Below are 15,781 nucleotides of genomic sequence, written 5' to 3'. Positions count from 1 at the left end.
TATCTATCTCATATCTATCTATCTCATATCTATCTATCTCATATCTATCTCATATCTATCTCATATCTATCTCATATCTATCTATCTCATATCTATCTATCTCATATCTATCTATCTATCTCATATCTATCTATCTATATATCCATCTCATATCTATCTCATATCTATCTATCTCATATCTATCTCATATCTATCTATCTATCTCATATCTATCTCATATCTATCTATCTATCTCATATCTATCTCATATCTATCTCATATCTATCTATCTATCTCATATCTATCTCATATCTATCTATCTCATATCTATCTCATATCTATCTCATATCTATCTCATATCTATCTATCTATCTATCTCATATCTATCTATCTCATATCTATCTATCTATCTATCTCATATCTATCTATCTATCACATATCTATCTATCTCATATCTATCTATCTATCTATCTCATATCTATCTATCTCATATCTATCTATCTATCTATCTCATATCTATCTATCTACCTCATATCTATCTATCTCATATCTATCTATCTCATATCTATCTATCTATCTAATACCTATCTATCTATCTATCTATCTATCTATCTAATACCTATCTATCTATCTATCTATCTCATATCTATCTATCTCATATCTATCTATCTATCTCATATCTATCTATCTCATATCTATCTGTCTATCTATCTCATATCTATCTATCTCATATCTATCTATCTGTCTATCTATCTATCTCATATCTATCTATCTCATATCTATCTCATGTCTATCTATCTATCTTTCTATCTATCTCATATCTATCTATCTATCTCATATCTATCTATGTCATATCTATCTCATATCTATCTCATATCTATCTATCTCATATCTATCTATTTATCTCATATCTATCTATCTATCTATCTCATATCTGTCTATCTATCTCATATCTATCTATCTATCTCATATCTGTCTATCTATCTCATATCTATCTATCTGTCTATCTATCTATCTCATATCCATCTATCTCATATCTATCTATCTATCTCATATCTATCTATCTATCTATCTATCTAATATATATCTATCTCATATCTATCTACCTATCTCATATCTATCTATCTTTCTCATATCTATCTATCTCATATCTATCTATCTATCTCATATCTATCTATCTCATATCTATCTATCTCTATCTATATCCCTGACCTCTTTATACAATGCCCCCATAACACTGGCCCTCACCTCTCTATACATTGCCCCCATAACACTGGCCCTGACCCCTCTATACAATGCCCCCATAACACTGGCCCTCACCTCTCTATACAATGCCCCCATAACACTGGCCCTGACCTCTCTATACAATGCCCCCATAACACTGGCCCTGACTCCTCTATACAATGCCCTCATAACACTGGCCCTGACCTCTCTATACAATGCCCCCATAACACTGGCCTTGACCTCTCTATACAATGCCCCCATAACACTGGCCCTGACCTCTCTATACAATGCCCCCATAACACTGGCCCTGACCCCTCTATACAATGCCCCCATAACACTGGCCCTGTCCTCTCTATACAATGCCCCCATAACACTGGCCCTGTCCTCTCTATACAATGCCCCCATAACACTGGCCCTGACCTCTCTATACATTGCCCCCATAACACTGGCCCTGACCCCTCTATAAAATGCCCCCATAACACTGGCCTTCACCTCTCTATACAATGCCCCCCATAACACCGCTCCTGACCCCTTTATACAATGCCCCCATAACACTGGCCCTGACCTCTCTATACAATGCCCCCATAACACTGGCCCTGACCTCTCTATACAATGCCCCCATAACACTGCCCCTGACCTCTCTATACAATGCCCCCATAACACTGGCCTTCACCTCTCTATACAATGCCCCCCATAACACCGCTCCTGACCCCTTTATACAATGCCCCCATAACACTGGCCCTGACCTCTCTATACAATGCCCCCATAACACTGGCCCTGACCTCTCTATACAATGCCCCCATAACACTGCCCCTGACCTCTCTATACAATGCCCCCATAACACTGGCCTTCACCTCTCTATACAATGCCCCCCATAACACCGCTCCTGACCCCTTTATACAATGCCCCCATAACACTGGCCCTGTCCTCTCTATACAATGCCCCCATAACACTGGCCCTGTCCTCTCTATACAATGCCCCCATAACACTGGCCCTGACCTCTCTATACATTGCCCCCATAACACTGGCCCTGACCTCTCTATACAATGCCCCCATAACACTGGCCCTCACCTCTCTATACATTGCCCCCATAACACTGGCCCTGACCCCTCTATACAATGCCCCCATAACACTGGCCTTCACCTCTCTATACAATGCCCCCCATAACACCGCTCCTGACCCCTTTATACAATGCCCCCATAACACTGGCCCTGACCTCTCTATACAATGCCCCCATAACACTGGCCCTGACCTCTCTATACAATGCCCCCATAACACTGCCCCTGACCTCTCTATACAATGCCCCCATAACACTGGCCCTGACCCCTCTATACAATGCCCCCATAACACTGGCCCTGACCTCTCTATACAATGCCCCCATAACACTGGCCTTCACCTCTCTATACAATGCCCCCCATAACACCGCTCCTGACCCCTTTATACAATGCCCCCATAACACTGGCCCTGACCTCTCTATACAATGCCCCCATAACACTGGCCCTGACCTCTCTATACAATGCCCCCATAACACTGCCCCTGACCTCTCTATACAATGCCCCCATAACACTGGCCTTCACCTCTCTATACAATGCCCCCCATAACACCGCTCCTGACCCCTTTATACAATGCCCCCATAACACTGGCCCTGACCTCTCTATACAATGCCCCCATAACACTGGCCCTGACCTCTCTATACAATGCCCCCATAACACTGCCCCTGACCTCTCTATACAATGCCCCCATAACACTGGCCCTCACCTCTCTATACATTGCCCCCATAACACTGGCCCTGACCCCTCTATACAATGCCCCCATAACACTGGCCCTGTCCTCTCTATACAATGCCCCCATAACACTGGCCCTGACCTCTCTATACAATGCCCCCATAACACTGGCCCTGACTCCTCTATACAATGCCCCCATAACACTGGCCCTGACCTCTCTATACAATGCCCCCATAACACTGGCCCTGACCTCTCTATACAATGCCCCCATAACACTGGCCCTGACCTCTCTATACAATGCCCCCATAACACTGGCCCTGACCTCTCTATACAATGCCCCCATAACACTGCCCCTGACCTCTCTATACAATGCCCCCATAACACTGGCCCTGACCCCTCTATACAATGCCCCCATAACACTGCCCCTGACCTCTCTATACAATGCCCCCATAACACTGCCCCTGACCTCTCTATACAATGCCCCTGTCACGATTCGGCAGGCTGGAGGTGGATCCTCTGTGCCAGAGAGGGATTGGCGTGGACCGTGCTAGTGGACCGGTTCTAAGTTGCTACTGGTATTCACCAGAGCCCGCCGCAAAGCGGGATGGTCTTGCAGCGGCGGTAGCAACCAGGTCGTATCCACCGGTAATGGCTCAACCTCTCTGACTGCTGAGATAAGCGCGGTACAAGGGAGTAGACAGAAGCAAGGTCGGACGTAGCAGAAGGTCAGGGCAGGCGGCAAGGATCGTAGTCAGGGGCAACGGCAGGAGGTCTGGAACACAGGCTACGAACACACAAGGAAACGCTTTCACTGGCACAATGGCAACAAGATCCGGCAAGGGAGTGCAGGGGAAGTGAGGTATACATAGGGAGTGCACAGGTGAAGATACTGATTAAAACCCATGTGCCAATCAGTGGCGCACCGGCCCTTTAAATCGCAAAGACCCTGCGCGCGCGCGCCCTAGGGAGCGGGGCCGCGCACGCCGGGGCAGCACAGATGGGGAGCGAGTCTGGTAAGCGGGTCTGACTGGGGCGCAGCGAACAGGAGAACGCTGTGAGCGGGGACCCGGAGCGCTCAGTGTAACAGTACCCCCCCCCCCCTTGGGTCTCCCCCTCTTTTTAGAACCTGAGAATTTGTGGATAAGGTCCTTGTCAAGGATGTTGTCCTCGGGTTCCCATGACCTCTCCTCAGGGCCGCAATTCTCCCAATCTACAAGAATTTTTTTTTTTACCTCTGACCGTCTTTTTTGGAGAGGAAGAAGAACCCCGCTCCGGCAGGGGAGGAAGACTTGCGGATAAATCCCCTTTTTAAATTTTCTGTACTCCGTCATAGCTTGTGTTTCCGGAGCAGACAGAGGATAGATTCTGCCCCAGGGTGGAGTAGTACCAGGGAGGAGGTCAATAGGACAGTCATAAGACCTGTGAGGAGGCAAAGTCTCTGCTTGTTTTTTGCAAAAAACATCAGCATAGTCCAGATAGGCCTTGGGGAGACCTGGTATGGGAGGAGCCATAGGGTTTTGACTGACAGTACTGGGAGCAGACATAAGACACTTTTTGTGGCAAGTAGTACCCCAGTTCTTGATCTCCCCGGTGGTCCAATCGAGTGTAGGGTAATGGCGTTGAAGCCAAGGTAGTCGAAGAAGAATTTCAGAAGTGCAGTTAGAGAGGACCAGAAATTCAATCTTTTCGTGATGGGGTCCAATGCACATTAAGAGGGGTTCCGTGCGGTAACGCACAGTACAGTCCAATCTTTCATTATTAACAGAGGCGATGTAGAGGGGTCTGGCGAGACTGGTCACCGGGATGTTGAACCTGTTAACGAAAGAGGCCAAAATAAAATTTTCTGCAGATCCGGAATCCAAGAAGGCCACAGCTGAGAAGAAGAAGGTAGGAGAAGAAATCCGCACAGGCACAGTAAGACGTGGAGAAGCAGAGTTCACACCTAGAGCTGTCTCACCTTTGTGCAGGATCGGAGTGCGTCTTTCCTGACGTGGAGGTCGGATAGGACAATCCCTCAGGAAGTGTTCGGTACTGGCACAGTACAGGCATAGGTTCTCCATGCGGCGTCGTGTCCTCTCTTGAGGTGTCAGGTGAGACCGGTCTACTTGCATAGCCTCCACGGCGGGAGGCACAGGAAGGGATTGCAGACGACCAGAGGAGAGAGGAGCCGGGGAGAGAAACCGCCTCGTGCGAACAAAGTCCATATCCTGGCGGAGCTCCTGACGCCTTTCGGAAAAACGCATGTCAATGCGGGTGGCTAGATGAATAAGTTCATGTAGATTAGCAGGGATTTCTCGTGCGGCCAGAACATCTTTAATGTAGCTGGATAGGCCTTTTTTGAAGGTCGCGCAGAGGGCCTCATTATTCCAGGATAATTCGGAGGCAAGAGTACGGAATTGTACGGCGTACTCGCCTACTGAAGAATTACCCTGGACCAGGTTCAGCAGGGCAGTCTCGGCAGAAGAGGCTCGGGCAGGTTCCTCAAAGACACTACGAATTTCCGAGAAGGAGTGTACAGAGGCAGTGACGGGGTCATTGCGGTCCCAGAGCGGTGTGGCCCATGACAGAGCTTTCCCAGACAGAAGGCTGACTACGAAAGCCACCTTAGACCTTTCAGTAGGAAACTGGTCCGACATCATCTCCAAGTGCAGGGAACATTGTGAAAGAAAGCCACGGCAAAACTTAGAGTCCCCATCAAATTTATCCGGCAAGGATAGTCGTAGGACGGAAGTGGCCACTCGCTGCGGAGGAGGTGCAGGAGCTGGCGGAGGAGATGATTGCTGAAGCTGTGGTAGTAGCTGCTGTAGCATCACGGTCAGTTGAGACAGCTGATGGCCTTGTTGCGCTATCTGTTGCGACTGCTGGGCAACCACCGTGGTGAGGTCGGCGACAACTGGCAGCGGGACCTCAGCGGGATCCATGGCCGGATCTACTGTCACGATTCGGCAGGCTGGAGGTGGATCATCTGTGTCAGAGAGGGATTGGCGTGGACCGTGTCGGTGGACCGGTTCTAAGTTGCTACTGGTATTCACCAGGGCCCGCCGCAAAGCGGGATGGTCTTGCAGCGGCGGTAGCAACCAGGTCGTATCCACCAGCAACGGCTCAACCTCGCTGACTGCTGAGATAAGCGCGGTACAAGGGAGTAGACAAGAGCAAGGTCGGACGTAGCAGAAGGTCGGGGCAGGCAGCAAGGATCGTAGTCAGGGGCAACGGCAGGAGGTCTGGAACACAGGCTAGGAACACACAAGGAAACGCTTTCACTGGCACAATGGCAACAGATCCGGCGAGGGAGTGCAGGGGAAGTGAGGTATAAGTAGGGAAGTGCACAGGTGAGAATACTGATTAAAAACCATGCGCAAATCAGTGGCGCACCGGCCCTTTAAATCGCAAAGACCCGGCGCGCGCGCGCCCTAGGGAGCGGGGCCGCGCACGCCGGGGCAGCACAGACGGGGAGCGAGTCTGGTAAGCGGGTCGGGATGCGCACCGCGACAGGAGAACGCTGTGAGCGTTCCGGGGAGGAGCGGGGACCCGGAGAGCTCGGCGTAACAGTACCCCATAACACTGGACCTGACCTCTCTATACAATTCCCCCGTAACACTGGCCCTCACCTCTCTATACAATGCCCCTATAACACTGGCCCTGACCTCTCTATACAATGCCCCCATAACACTTGCCGTGACCCCTCTATACAATGCCCCCATAACACTGGCCCTCACCTCTCTATACAATGCCCCCATAACACTGGCCCTGACCTCTCTATACAATGCCCCCATAACACTGGCCCTGACCTCTCTATACAATGCCCCCATAACACTGGCCCTGACCTCTCTATACAATGCCCCCATAACACTGGCCCTGACCTCTCTATACATTGCCCCCATAACACTGGCCCTGACCTCTCTATACAATGCCCCCATAACACTTGCCATGACCCTTCTATACAATGCCCCCATAACACTGGCCCTGACCTCTCTATACATTGCCCCCATAACAATGGCCCTGACCTCTCTATACAATGCCCCCATAACACTGGCCCTGTCCTCTCTATACAATGCCCCCATAACACTGCCCCTGACCTCTCTATACAATGCCCCCATAACACTGGCCCTGTCATCTCTATACAATGCCCCCATAACACTGGCCCTGACCTCTCTATACAATGCCCCCATAACACTGGCCTTGTCCTCTCTATACAATGCCCCCATAACACTGTCCCTGTCCTCTCTATACAATGCCCCCATAACACTGGCCCTGACCTCTCTATACAATGCCCTCATGACACTGGCCCTGACCTCTGTATACATTGCCCCCATAACAATGGCCCTGACCTCTCTATACAATGCCCCCATAACACTGGCCCCGACCTCTCTATACAATGCCCCCATAACACTGACCCTGACCTCTCTATACATTGCCCCCATAACACTGGCCCTGACCTCTCTATACAATGCCCCCATAACACTGGCCCTCACCTCTCTATACAATGCCCCCATAAAACTGGCCCTGACCTCTCTATACAATGCCCCCATAACAATGGCCCTGACCTCTCTATACAATGCCCCCATAACACTGGCCCCGACCTCTCTATACAATGCCCCCATAACACTGACCCTGACCTCTCTATACATTGCCCCCATAACACTGGCCCTGACCTCTCTATACAATGCCCCCATAACACTGGCCCTCACCTCTCTATACAATGCCCCCATAACACTGGCCCTGACCTCTCTATACAATGCCCCCATAACACTGGCCCTGACCTCTCTATACAATGCCCCCATAACACTGGCCCTGACCTCTCTATACAATGCCCCCATAACACTGGCCCTGACCTCTCTATACAATGCCCCCATAACACTGGCCCCCTGACCTCTCTATACAATGCCCCCATAACACTGGCCCTGACCTCTCTATACAATGCCCTCATAACACTGGCCCTGACCTCTCTATACAATGCCCCCATAACACTGGCCCTGACCTCTCTATACAATGCCCCCATAACACTTGCCATGACCCTTCTATACAATGCCCCCATAACACTGGCCCTGACCTCTCTATACATTGCCCCCATAACAATGGCCCTGACCTCTCTATACAATGCCCCCATAACACTGGCCCTGTCCTCTCTATACAATGCCCCCATAACACTGCCCCTGACCTCTCTATACAATGCCCCCATAACACTGGCCCTGTCATCTCTATACAATGCCCCCATAACACTGGCCCTGACCTCTCTATACAATGCCCCCATAACACTGGCCTTGTCCTCTCTATACAATGCCCCCATAACACTGTCCCTGTCCTCTCTATACAATGCCCCCATAACACTGGCCCTGACCTCTCTATACAATGCCCTCATGACACTGGCCCTGACCTCTGTATACATTGCCCCCATAACAATGGCCCTGACCTCTCTATACAATGCCCCCATAACACTGGCCCCGACCTCTCTATACAATGCCCCCATAACACTGACCCTGACCTCTCTATACATTGCCCCCATAACACTGGCCCTGACCTCTCTATACAATGCCCCCATAACACTGGCCCTCACCTCTCTATACAATGCCCCCATAAAACTGGCCCTGACCTCTCTATACAATGCCCCCATAACAATGGCCCTGACCTCTCTATACAATGCCCCCATAACACTGGCCCCGACCTCTCTATACAATGCCCCCATAACACTGACCCTGACCTCTCTATACATTGCCCCCATAACACTGGCCCTGACCTCTCTATACAATGCCCCCATAACACTGGCCCTCACCTCTCTATACAATGCCCCCATAACACTGGCCCTGACCTCTCTATACAATGCCCCCATAACACTGGCCCTGACCTCTCTATACAATGCCCCCATAACACTGGCCCTGACCTCTCTATACAATGCCCCCATAACACTGGCCCTGACCTCTCTATACAATGCCCCCATAACACTGGCCCCCTGACCTCTCTATACAATGCCCCCATAACACTGGCCCTGACCTCTCTATACAATGCCCTCATAACACTGGCCCTGACCTCTCTATACAATGCCCCCATAACACTGGCCCTGACCTCTCTATACAATGCCCCCATAACACTGGCCCTCACCTCTCTATACAATGCCCTTATGACACTGGCCCTCACCTCTCTATACAATGCCCTCATAACACTGGCCCTGACCTCTCTATACAATGCCCCCATAACACTGCCCCTGACCTCTCTATACAATGCCCCCATAACACCGGCCCTGACCTCTCTATACAATGCCCCCATAACACTGGCCCTGACCTCTCTATACAATGCCCCCATAACACTGCCCCTGACCTCTCTATACAATGCCCCCATAACACCGGCCCTGACCTCTCTATACAATGCCCTCATAACACTGGCCCTGACCTCTCTATACAATGCCCCCATAACACTGCCCCTGACCTCTCTATACAATGCCCCCATAACACTGCCCCTGACCTCTCTATACAATGCCCCCATAACACTGGCCCTGACCTCTCTATACAATGCCCCCATAACACTGGCCCTGACCCCTCTATACAATGCCCCCATAACACTGGCCCTGTCCTCTCTATACAATGCCCCCATAACACTGGCCCTGTCCTCTCTATACAATGCCCCCATAACACTGCCCCTGACCTCTCTATACAATGCCCCCATAACACTGGCCCTGTCCTCTCTATACAATGCCCCCATAACACTGGCCCTGACCTCTCTATACAATGCCCCCATAACACTGGCCCTGACCTCTCTATACAATGCCCCCATAACACTGCCCCTGACCTCTCTATACATTGCCCCCATAACACTGGCCCTGACCTCTCTATACAATGCCCCCATAACACTTGCCGTGACCCCTCTATACAATGCCCCCATAACACTGGCCCTGACCTCTCTATACATTGCCCCCATAACAATGGCCCTGACCTTTCTATACAATTCCCCCATAACACTGGCCCTGACCTCTCTATACAATGCCCCCATAACACTGGCCCTGTCCTCTCTATAAAATGCCCCCATAACACTGGCCCTGTCCTCTCTATACAATGCCCCCATAACACTGGCCCTGTCCTCTCTATACAATGCCCCCATAACACTGGCCGTGACCTCTCTATACAATGCCCCCATAACACTGGCCCTGACCTCTCTATACAATGCCCCCATAACACTGGCCCTGACCTCTCTATACAATGCCCTCATATCACTTGCCTTGACCCCTCCATGCAATCCACACTGCACTCCTCTTCCACATCTACATTCAGGGGGTGTAGCGTCCCTAGGATTAAGTCTGGGGTCTGTACCTTGTCCCTCCCCCCATATAGAATGAGCCCTCAGCATTCAGAGGTTCACAAAGCATCAGTGACCCCTCCTCACAATTCCCCCGTCCATACTACTCCCCCCACTATGCACATCCTCCCGTCCATACTACTCCCCCCACCATGCACATCCTCCCGTCCATACTACTCCCCCCACTATGCACATCCTCCCGTCCATACTACTCCCCCCACCATGCACATCCTCCCGTCCATACTACTCCCCCCTACATACTACTCCCCCCACCATGCACATCCTCCCGTCCATACTACTCCCCCCTACATACTACTCCCCCCACAATGCACATCTTCCCGTCCATACTACTCCCCCCTACATACTACTCCCCCCACCATGCACATCCTCCCGTCCATACTACTCCCCCCACCATGGACATCCTCCCGTCCATACTACTCCCCCCACCATGCACATCCTCCCGTCCATAATACTCCCCCCACTATGCACATCCTCCCGTCCATACTACTCCCCCCACCATGGACATCCTCCCGTCCATACTACTCCCCCCACCATGCACATCCTCCCGTCCATACTACTCCCCCCACCATGGACATCCTCCCGTCCATACTACTCCCCCCACCATGGACATCCTCCCGTCCATACTACTCCCCCCACCATGCACATCCTCCCGTCCATACTACTCCCCCCACCATGGACATCCTCCCGTCCATACTACTCCCCCCACCATGCACATCCCCCCATACTCACTGGCTCCCGGCTCCGGGCTGACGTGCAGGCAGCTCTTGTGTGTGGTCTGGATGTAGACATGGCTGTGGACATCCCAGTGCTGAGCCCCCTGTGTCCAGCATCTCCGCTCCGCAGCATCCATCTGAAGCCTGAGGAAGACAGAGCGCTGCTCTGGAGCTATTTATAAACCTCAATGTGACTAAGGCAGCAATCTGTTCACAGGAGAGAGCGACATCCTACCACAATTCTGCTCCCATCATCCCTGCCGTGCAACCGGGGAGGCACCAAATGGGTTAATGCTCCCCGCAGCATGAGGGGGTTAATAAAGACGAGAAATCCATAAAATAAACCCCTGAGAGAGGGGACGGCTGCTCAACTCCAGTGCAACAACCATTATACAGAGATTATTACAGGTCAGCGCTTAAAGGGCCAGCATCTCCAAATCTCACTGACTACAACACAGCTGGAGCGTTATAAGAGGAGCGGCTGATATCATCACATATGATGTAATATATAGAGGTTATATCAGTACTGGAGCGTTATAAGAGGAGCGGCTGATATCATCACATATGATGTAATATATAGAGGTTATATCAGTACTGGAGCGTTATAAGAGGAGCGGCTGATATCATCACATATGATGTAATATATAGAGGTTATATCAGTACTGGAGCGTTATAATAGGAGCGGCTGATACCATCACATATGATGTAATATATAGAGGTTATATCAGTACTGGAGCGTTATAAGAGGAGCGGCTGATATCACATATGATGTAATATATAGAGGTTATATCAGTACTGGAGCGTTATAAGAGGAGCGGCTGATATCACATATGATGTAATATATAGAGGTTATATCAGTACTGGAGCGTTATAAGAGGAGCGGCTGATATCAGTCACATATGATGTAATATATAGAGGTTATATCAGTACTGGAGCGTTATAAGAGGAGCGGCTGATATCACATATGATGTAATATATAGAGGTTATATCAGTACTGGAGTGGTATAAGAGGAGCGGCTGATATCATCACATATGATGTAATATATAGAGATTATATCAGTACTGGAGCGTTATAAGAGGAGCGGATGATATCATCACATATGATGTAATATATAGAGGTTATATCAGTACTGGAGCGTTATAAGAGGAGCGGCTGATATCATCACATATGATGTAATATATAGAGGTTATATCAGTACTGGAGCGTTATAAGAGGAGCGGCTGATATCATCACATATGATGTAATATATAGAGATTATATCAGTACTGGAGCGTTATAAGAGGAGCGGCTGATATCATCACATATGATGTAATATATAGAGGTTATATCAGTACTGGAGCGTTATAAGAGGAGCGGCTGATATCACATATGATGTAATATATAGAGGTTATATCAGTACTGGAGCGTTATAAGAGGAGCGGCTGATATCACATATGATGTAATATATAGAGATTATATCAGTACTGGAGCGTTATAAGAGGAGCGGCTGATATCATCACATATGATGTAACATATAGAGGTTATATCAGTACTGGAGCGTTATAAGAGGAGCGGCTGATATCATCACATATGATGTAATATATAGAGATTATATCAGTACTGGAGCGTTATAAGAGGAGCGGCTGATATCATATATGATGTAATATATAGAGGTTATATCAGTACTGGAGCGTTATAAGAGGAGCGGCTGATATCATCACATATGATGTAACATATAGAGGTTATATCAGTACTGGAGCGTTATAAGAGGAGCGGCTGATATCACATATGATGTAATATATAGAGATTATATCAGTACTGGAGCGTTATAAGAGGAGCGGCTGATATCACATATGATGTAATATATAGAGATTATATCAGAACTGGAGCGTTATAAGACGAGCGGCTGATATCATCACATATGATGTAATATATAGAGGTTATATCAGTACTGGAGCATTATAAGAGGAGCGGCTGATATCATATATGATGTAATATATAGAGGTTATATCAGTACTGGAGCGTTATAAGAGGAGCGGCTGATATCACATATGATGTAATATATAGAGGTTATATCAGTACTGGAGCGTTATAAGAGGAGCGGCTGATATCAGTCACATATGATGTAATATATAGAGGTTATATCAGTACTGGAGCGTTATAAGAAGAGCGGCTGATATCACATATGATGTAATATATAGAGGTTATATCAGTACTGGAGCGTTATAAGAGGAGCAGCTGATATCATCACATATGATGTAATATATAGAGATTATATCAGTACTGGAGCGTTATAAGAGGAGCGGCTGATATCATCACATATGATGTAATATATAGAGATTATATCAGTACTGGAGCGTTATAAGAGGAGCGGCTGATATCACATATGATGTAATATATAGAGGTTATATCAGTACTGGAGCGTTATAAGAGGAGCGGCTGATATCACATATGATGTAATATATAGAGATTATATCAGTACTGGAGCGTTATAAGAGGAGCGGCTGATATCATCACATATGATGTAACATATAGAGGTTATATCAGTACTGGAGCGTTATAAGAGGAGCAGCAGATATCATCACATATGATGTAATATATAGAGATTATATCAGTACTGGAGCGTTATAAGAGGAGCGGCTGATATCATATATGATGTAATATATAGAGGTTATATCAGTACTGGAGCGTTATAAGAGGAGCGGCTGATATCATCACATATGATGTAACATATAGAGGTTATATCAGTACTGGAGCGTTATAAGAGGAGCGGCTGATATCACATATGATGTAATATATAGAGCTTATATCAGAACTGGAGCGTTATAAGACGAGCGGCTGATATCATCACATATGATGTAATATATAGAGGTTATATCAGTACTGGAGCGTTATAAGAGGAGCGGCTGATATCATCACATATGATGTAATATATAGAGATTATATCAGTACTGGAGCGTTATAAGAGGAGCGGCTGATATCACATATGATGTAATATATAGATCTTATATCAGAACTGGAGCGTTATAAGACGAGCGGCTGATATCAGTCACATATGATGTAATATATAGAGATTATATCAGTACTGGAGCGTTATAAGAGGATATCAGTCACATGTGTAATATATAGAGGTTATATCAGTACTGGAGCGTTATAAGAGGAGCGGCTGATATCACATATGATGTAATATATAGAGGTTATATCAGTACTGGAGCGTTATAAGAGGAGCGGCTGATATCATCACATATGATGTAATATATAGAGATTATATCAGTACTGGAGCGTTATAAGAGGAGCGGCTGATATCAGTCACATATGATGTAATATATAGAGGTTATATCAGTACTGGAGCGTTATAAGAAGAGCGGCTGATATCACATATGATGTAATATATAGAGATTATATCAGTACTGGAGCGTTATAAGAGGAGCGGCTGATATCATCACCTATGATGTAATATATAGAGGTTATATCAGTACTGGAGCGTTATAAGAGGAGCAGCTGATATCATCACATATGTAATATATAGAGGTTATATCAGTACTGGAGCGTTATAAGAGGAGCGGCTGATATCATCACATATGATGTAATATATAGAGGTTATATCAGTACTGGAGCGTTATAAGAGGAGCGGCTGATATCATATATGATGTAATATATAGAGGTTATATCAGTACTGGAGCGTTATAATAAGAGCGGCTGATATCACATATGATGTAATTTATAGAGGTTATATCAGTACTGGAGCGTTATAAGAGGAGCGGATGATATCATATATGATGTAATATATAGAGGTTATATCAGTACTGGAGCGTTATAAGAGGAGCGGCTGATATCAGTCACATATGATGTAATATATAGAGATTATATCAGTACTGGAGCGTTATAAGAGGAGCGGCTGATATCATATATGATGTAATATATAGAGGTTATATCAGTACTGAAGCGTTATAAGAGGAGCGGCTGATATCATCACATATGATGTAATATATAGAGATTATATCAGTACTGGAGCGTTATAAGAGGAGCGGCTGATATCATCACATATGATGTAATATATAGAGATTATATCAGTACTGGAGTGTTATAAGAGGAGCGGCTGATATCATCACATATGATGTAATATATAGAGGTTATATCAGTACTGGAGCGTTATAAGAGGAGCGTCTGATATCATCACATATGATGTAATATATAGAGATTATATCAGTACTGGAGCGTTATAAGAGGAGCGGCTGATATCATCACATATGATGTAATATATAGAGGTTATATCAGTACTGGAGCGTTATAAGAGGAGCGGCTTTTCACATATGATGTAATATATAGAGGTTATATCAGTACTGGAATGTTATAAGAGGAGCGGCTGATATCAGTCACATATGATGTAATATATAGAGGTTATATCAGTACTGGGGCGTTATAAGAGGATATCAGTCACATGTGTAATATATAGAGGTTATATCAGTACTGGAGCGTTATAAGAGGAGCGGCTGATATCATATATGATGTAATATATAGAGGTTATATCAGTACTGGAGCGTTATAAGAGGAGCGGCTGATATCACATATGATGTAATATATAGAGGTTATATCAGTACTGGAGCGTTATAAGAGGAGCGGCTGATATCATCACATATGATGTAACATATAGAGGTTATATCAGTACTGGAGCGTTATAAGAGGAGCGGCTGATATCACATATGATGTAATATATAGAGATTATATCAGTACTGGAGCGTTATAAGAGGAGCGGCTGATATCACATATGATGTAATATATAGAGATTATATCAGTACTGGAGCGTTATAAGAGGAGAGGCTGATATCACATATGATGTAAGATATAGAGGTTAT

The 15,781-nt window shown here is 46.8% G+C and overlaps 1 protein-coding gene across 1 annotated transcript in view; it reads right to left on the bottom strand.

The window, feature by feature from the left end:
• Positions 1 to 15,781, bottom strand: part of OBSCN (obscurin, cytoskeletal calmodulin and titin-interacting RhoGEF) — a 577,179-nt gene that overhangs the window by 145,818 nt on the left and 415,580 nt on the right. Inside the window, 1 exon segment of the mRNA XM_056518694.1 lies at positions 10,962 to 11,089. Within this exon segment, the coding sequence (XP_056374669.1) occupies positions 10,962 to 11,089 (128 nt within the window).

The sequence above is a fragment of the Hyla sarda genome, chromosome 5 (genome assembly GCF_029499605.1).
Source record: "Hyla sarda isolate aHylSar1 chromosome 5, aHylSar1.hap1, whole genome shotgun sequence".
In the NCBI taxonomy this organism is placed as follows: Eukaryota; Metazoa; Chordata; class Amphibia; order Anura; family Hylidae; genus Hyla; species Hyla sarda.
This window is presented reverse-complemented; position numbering and strand designations above follow the sequence as displayed.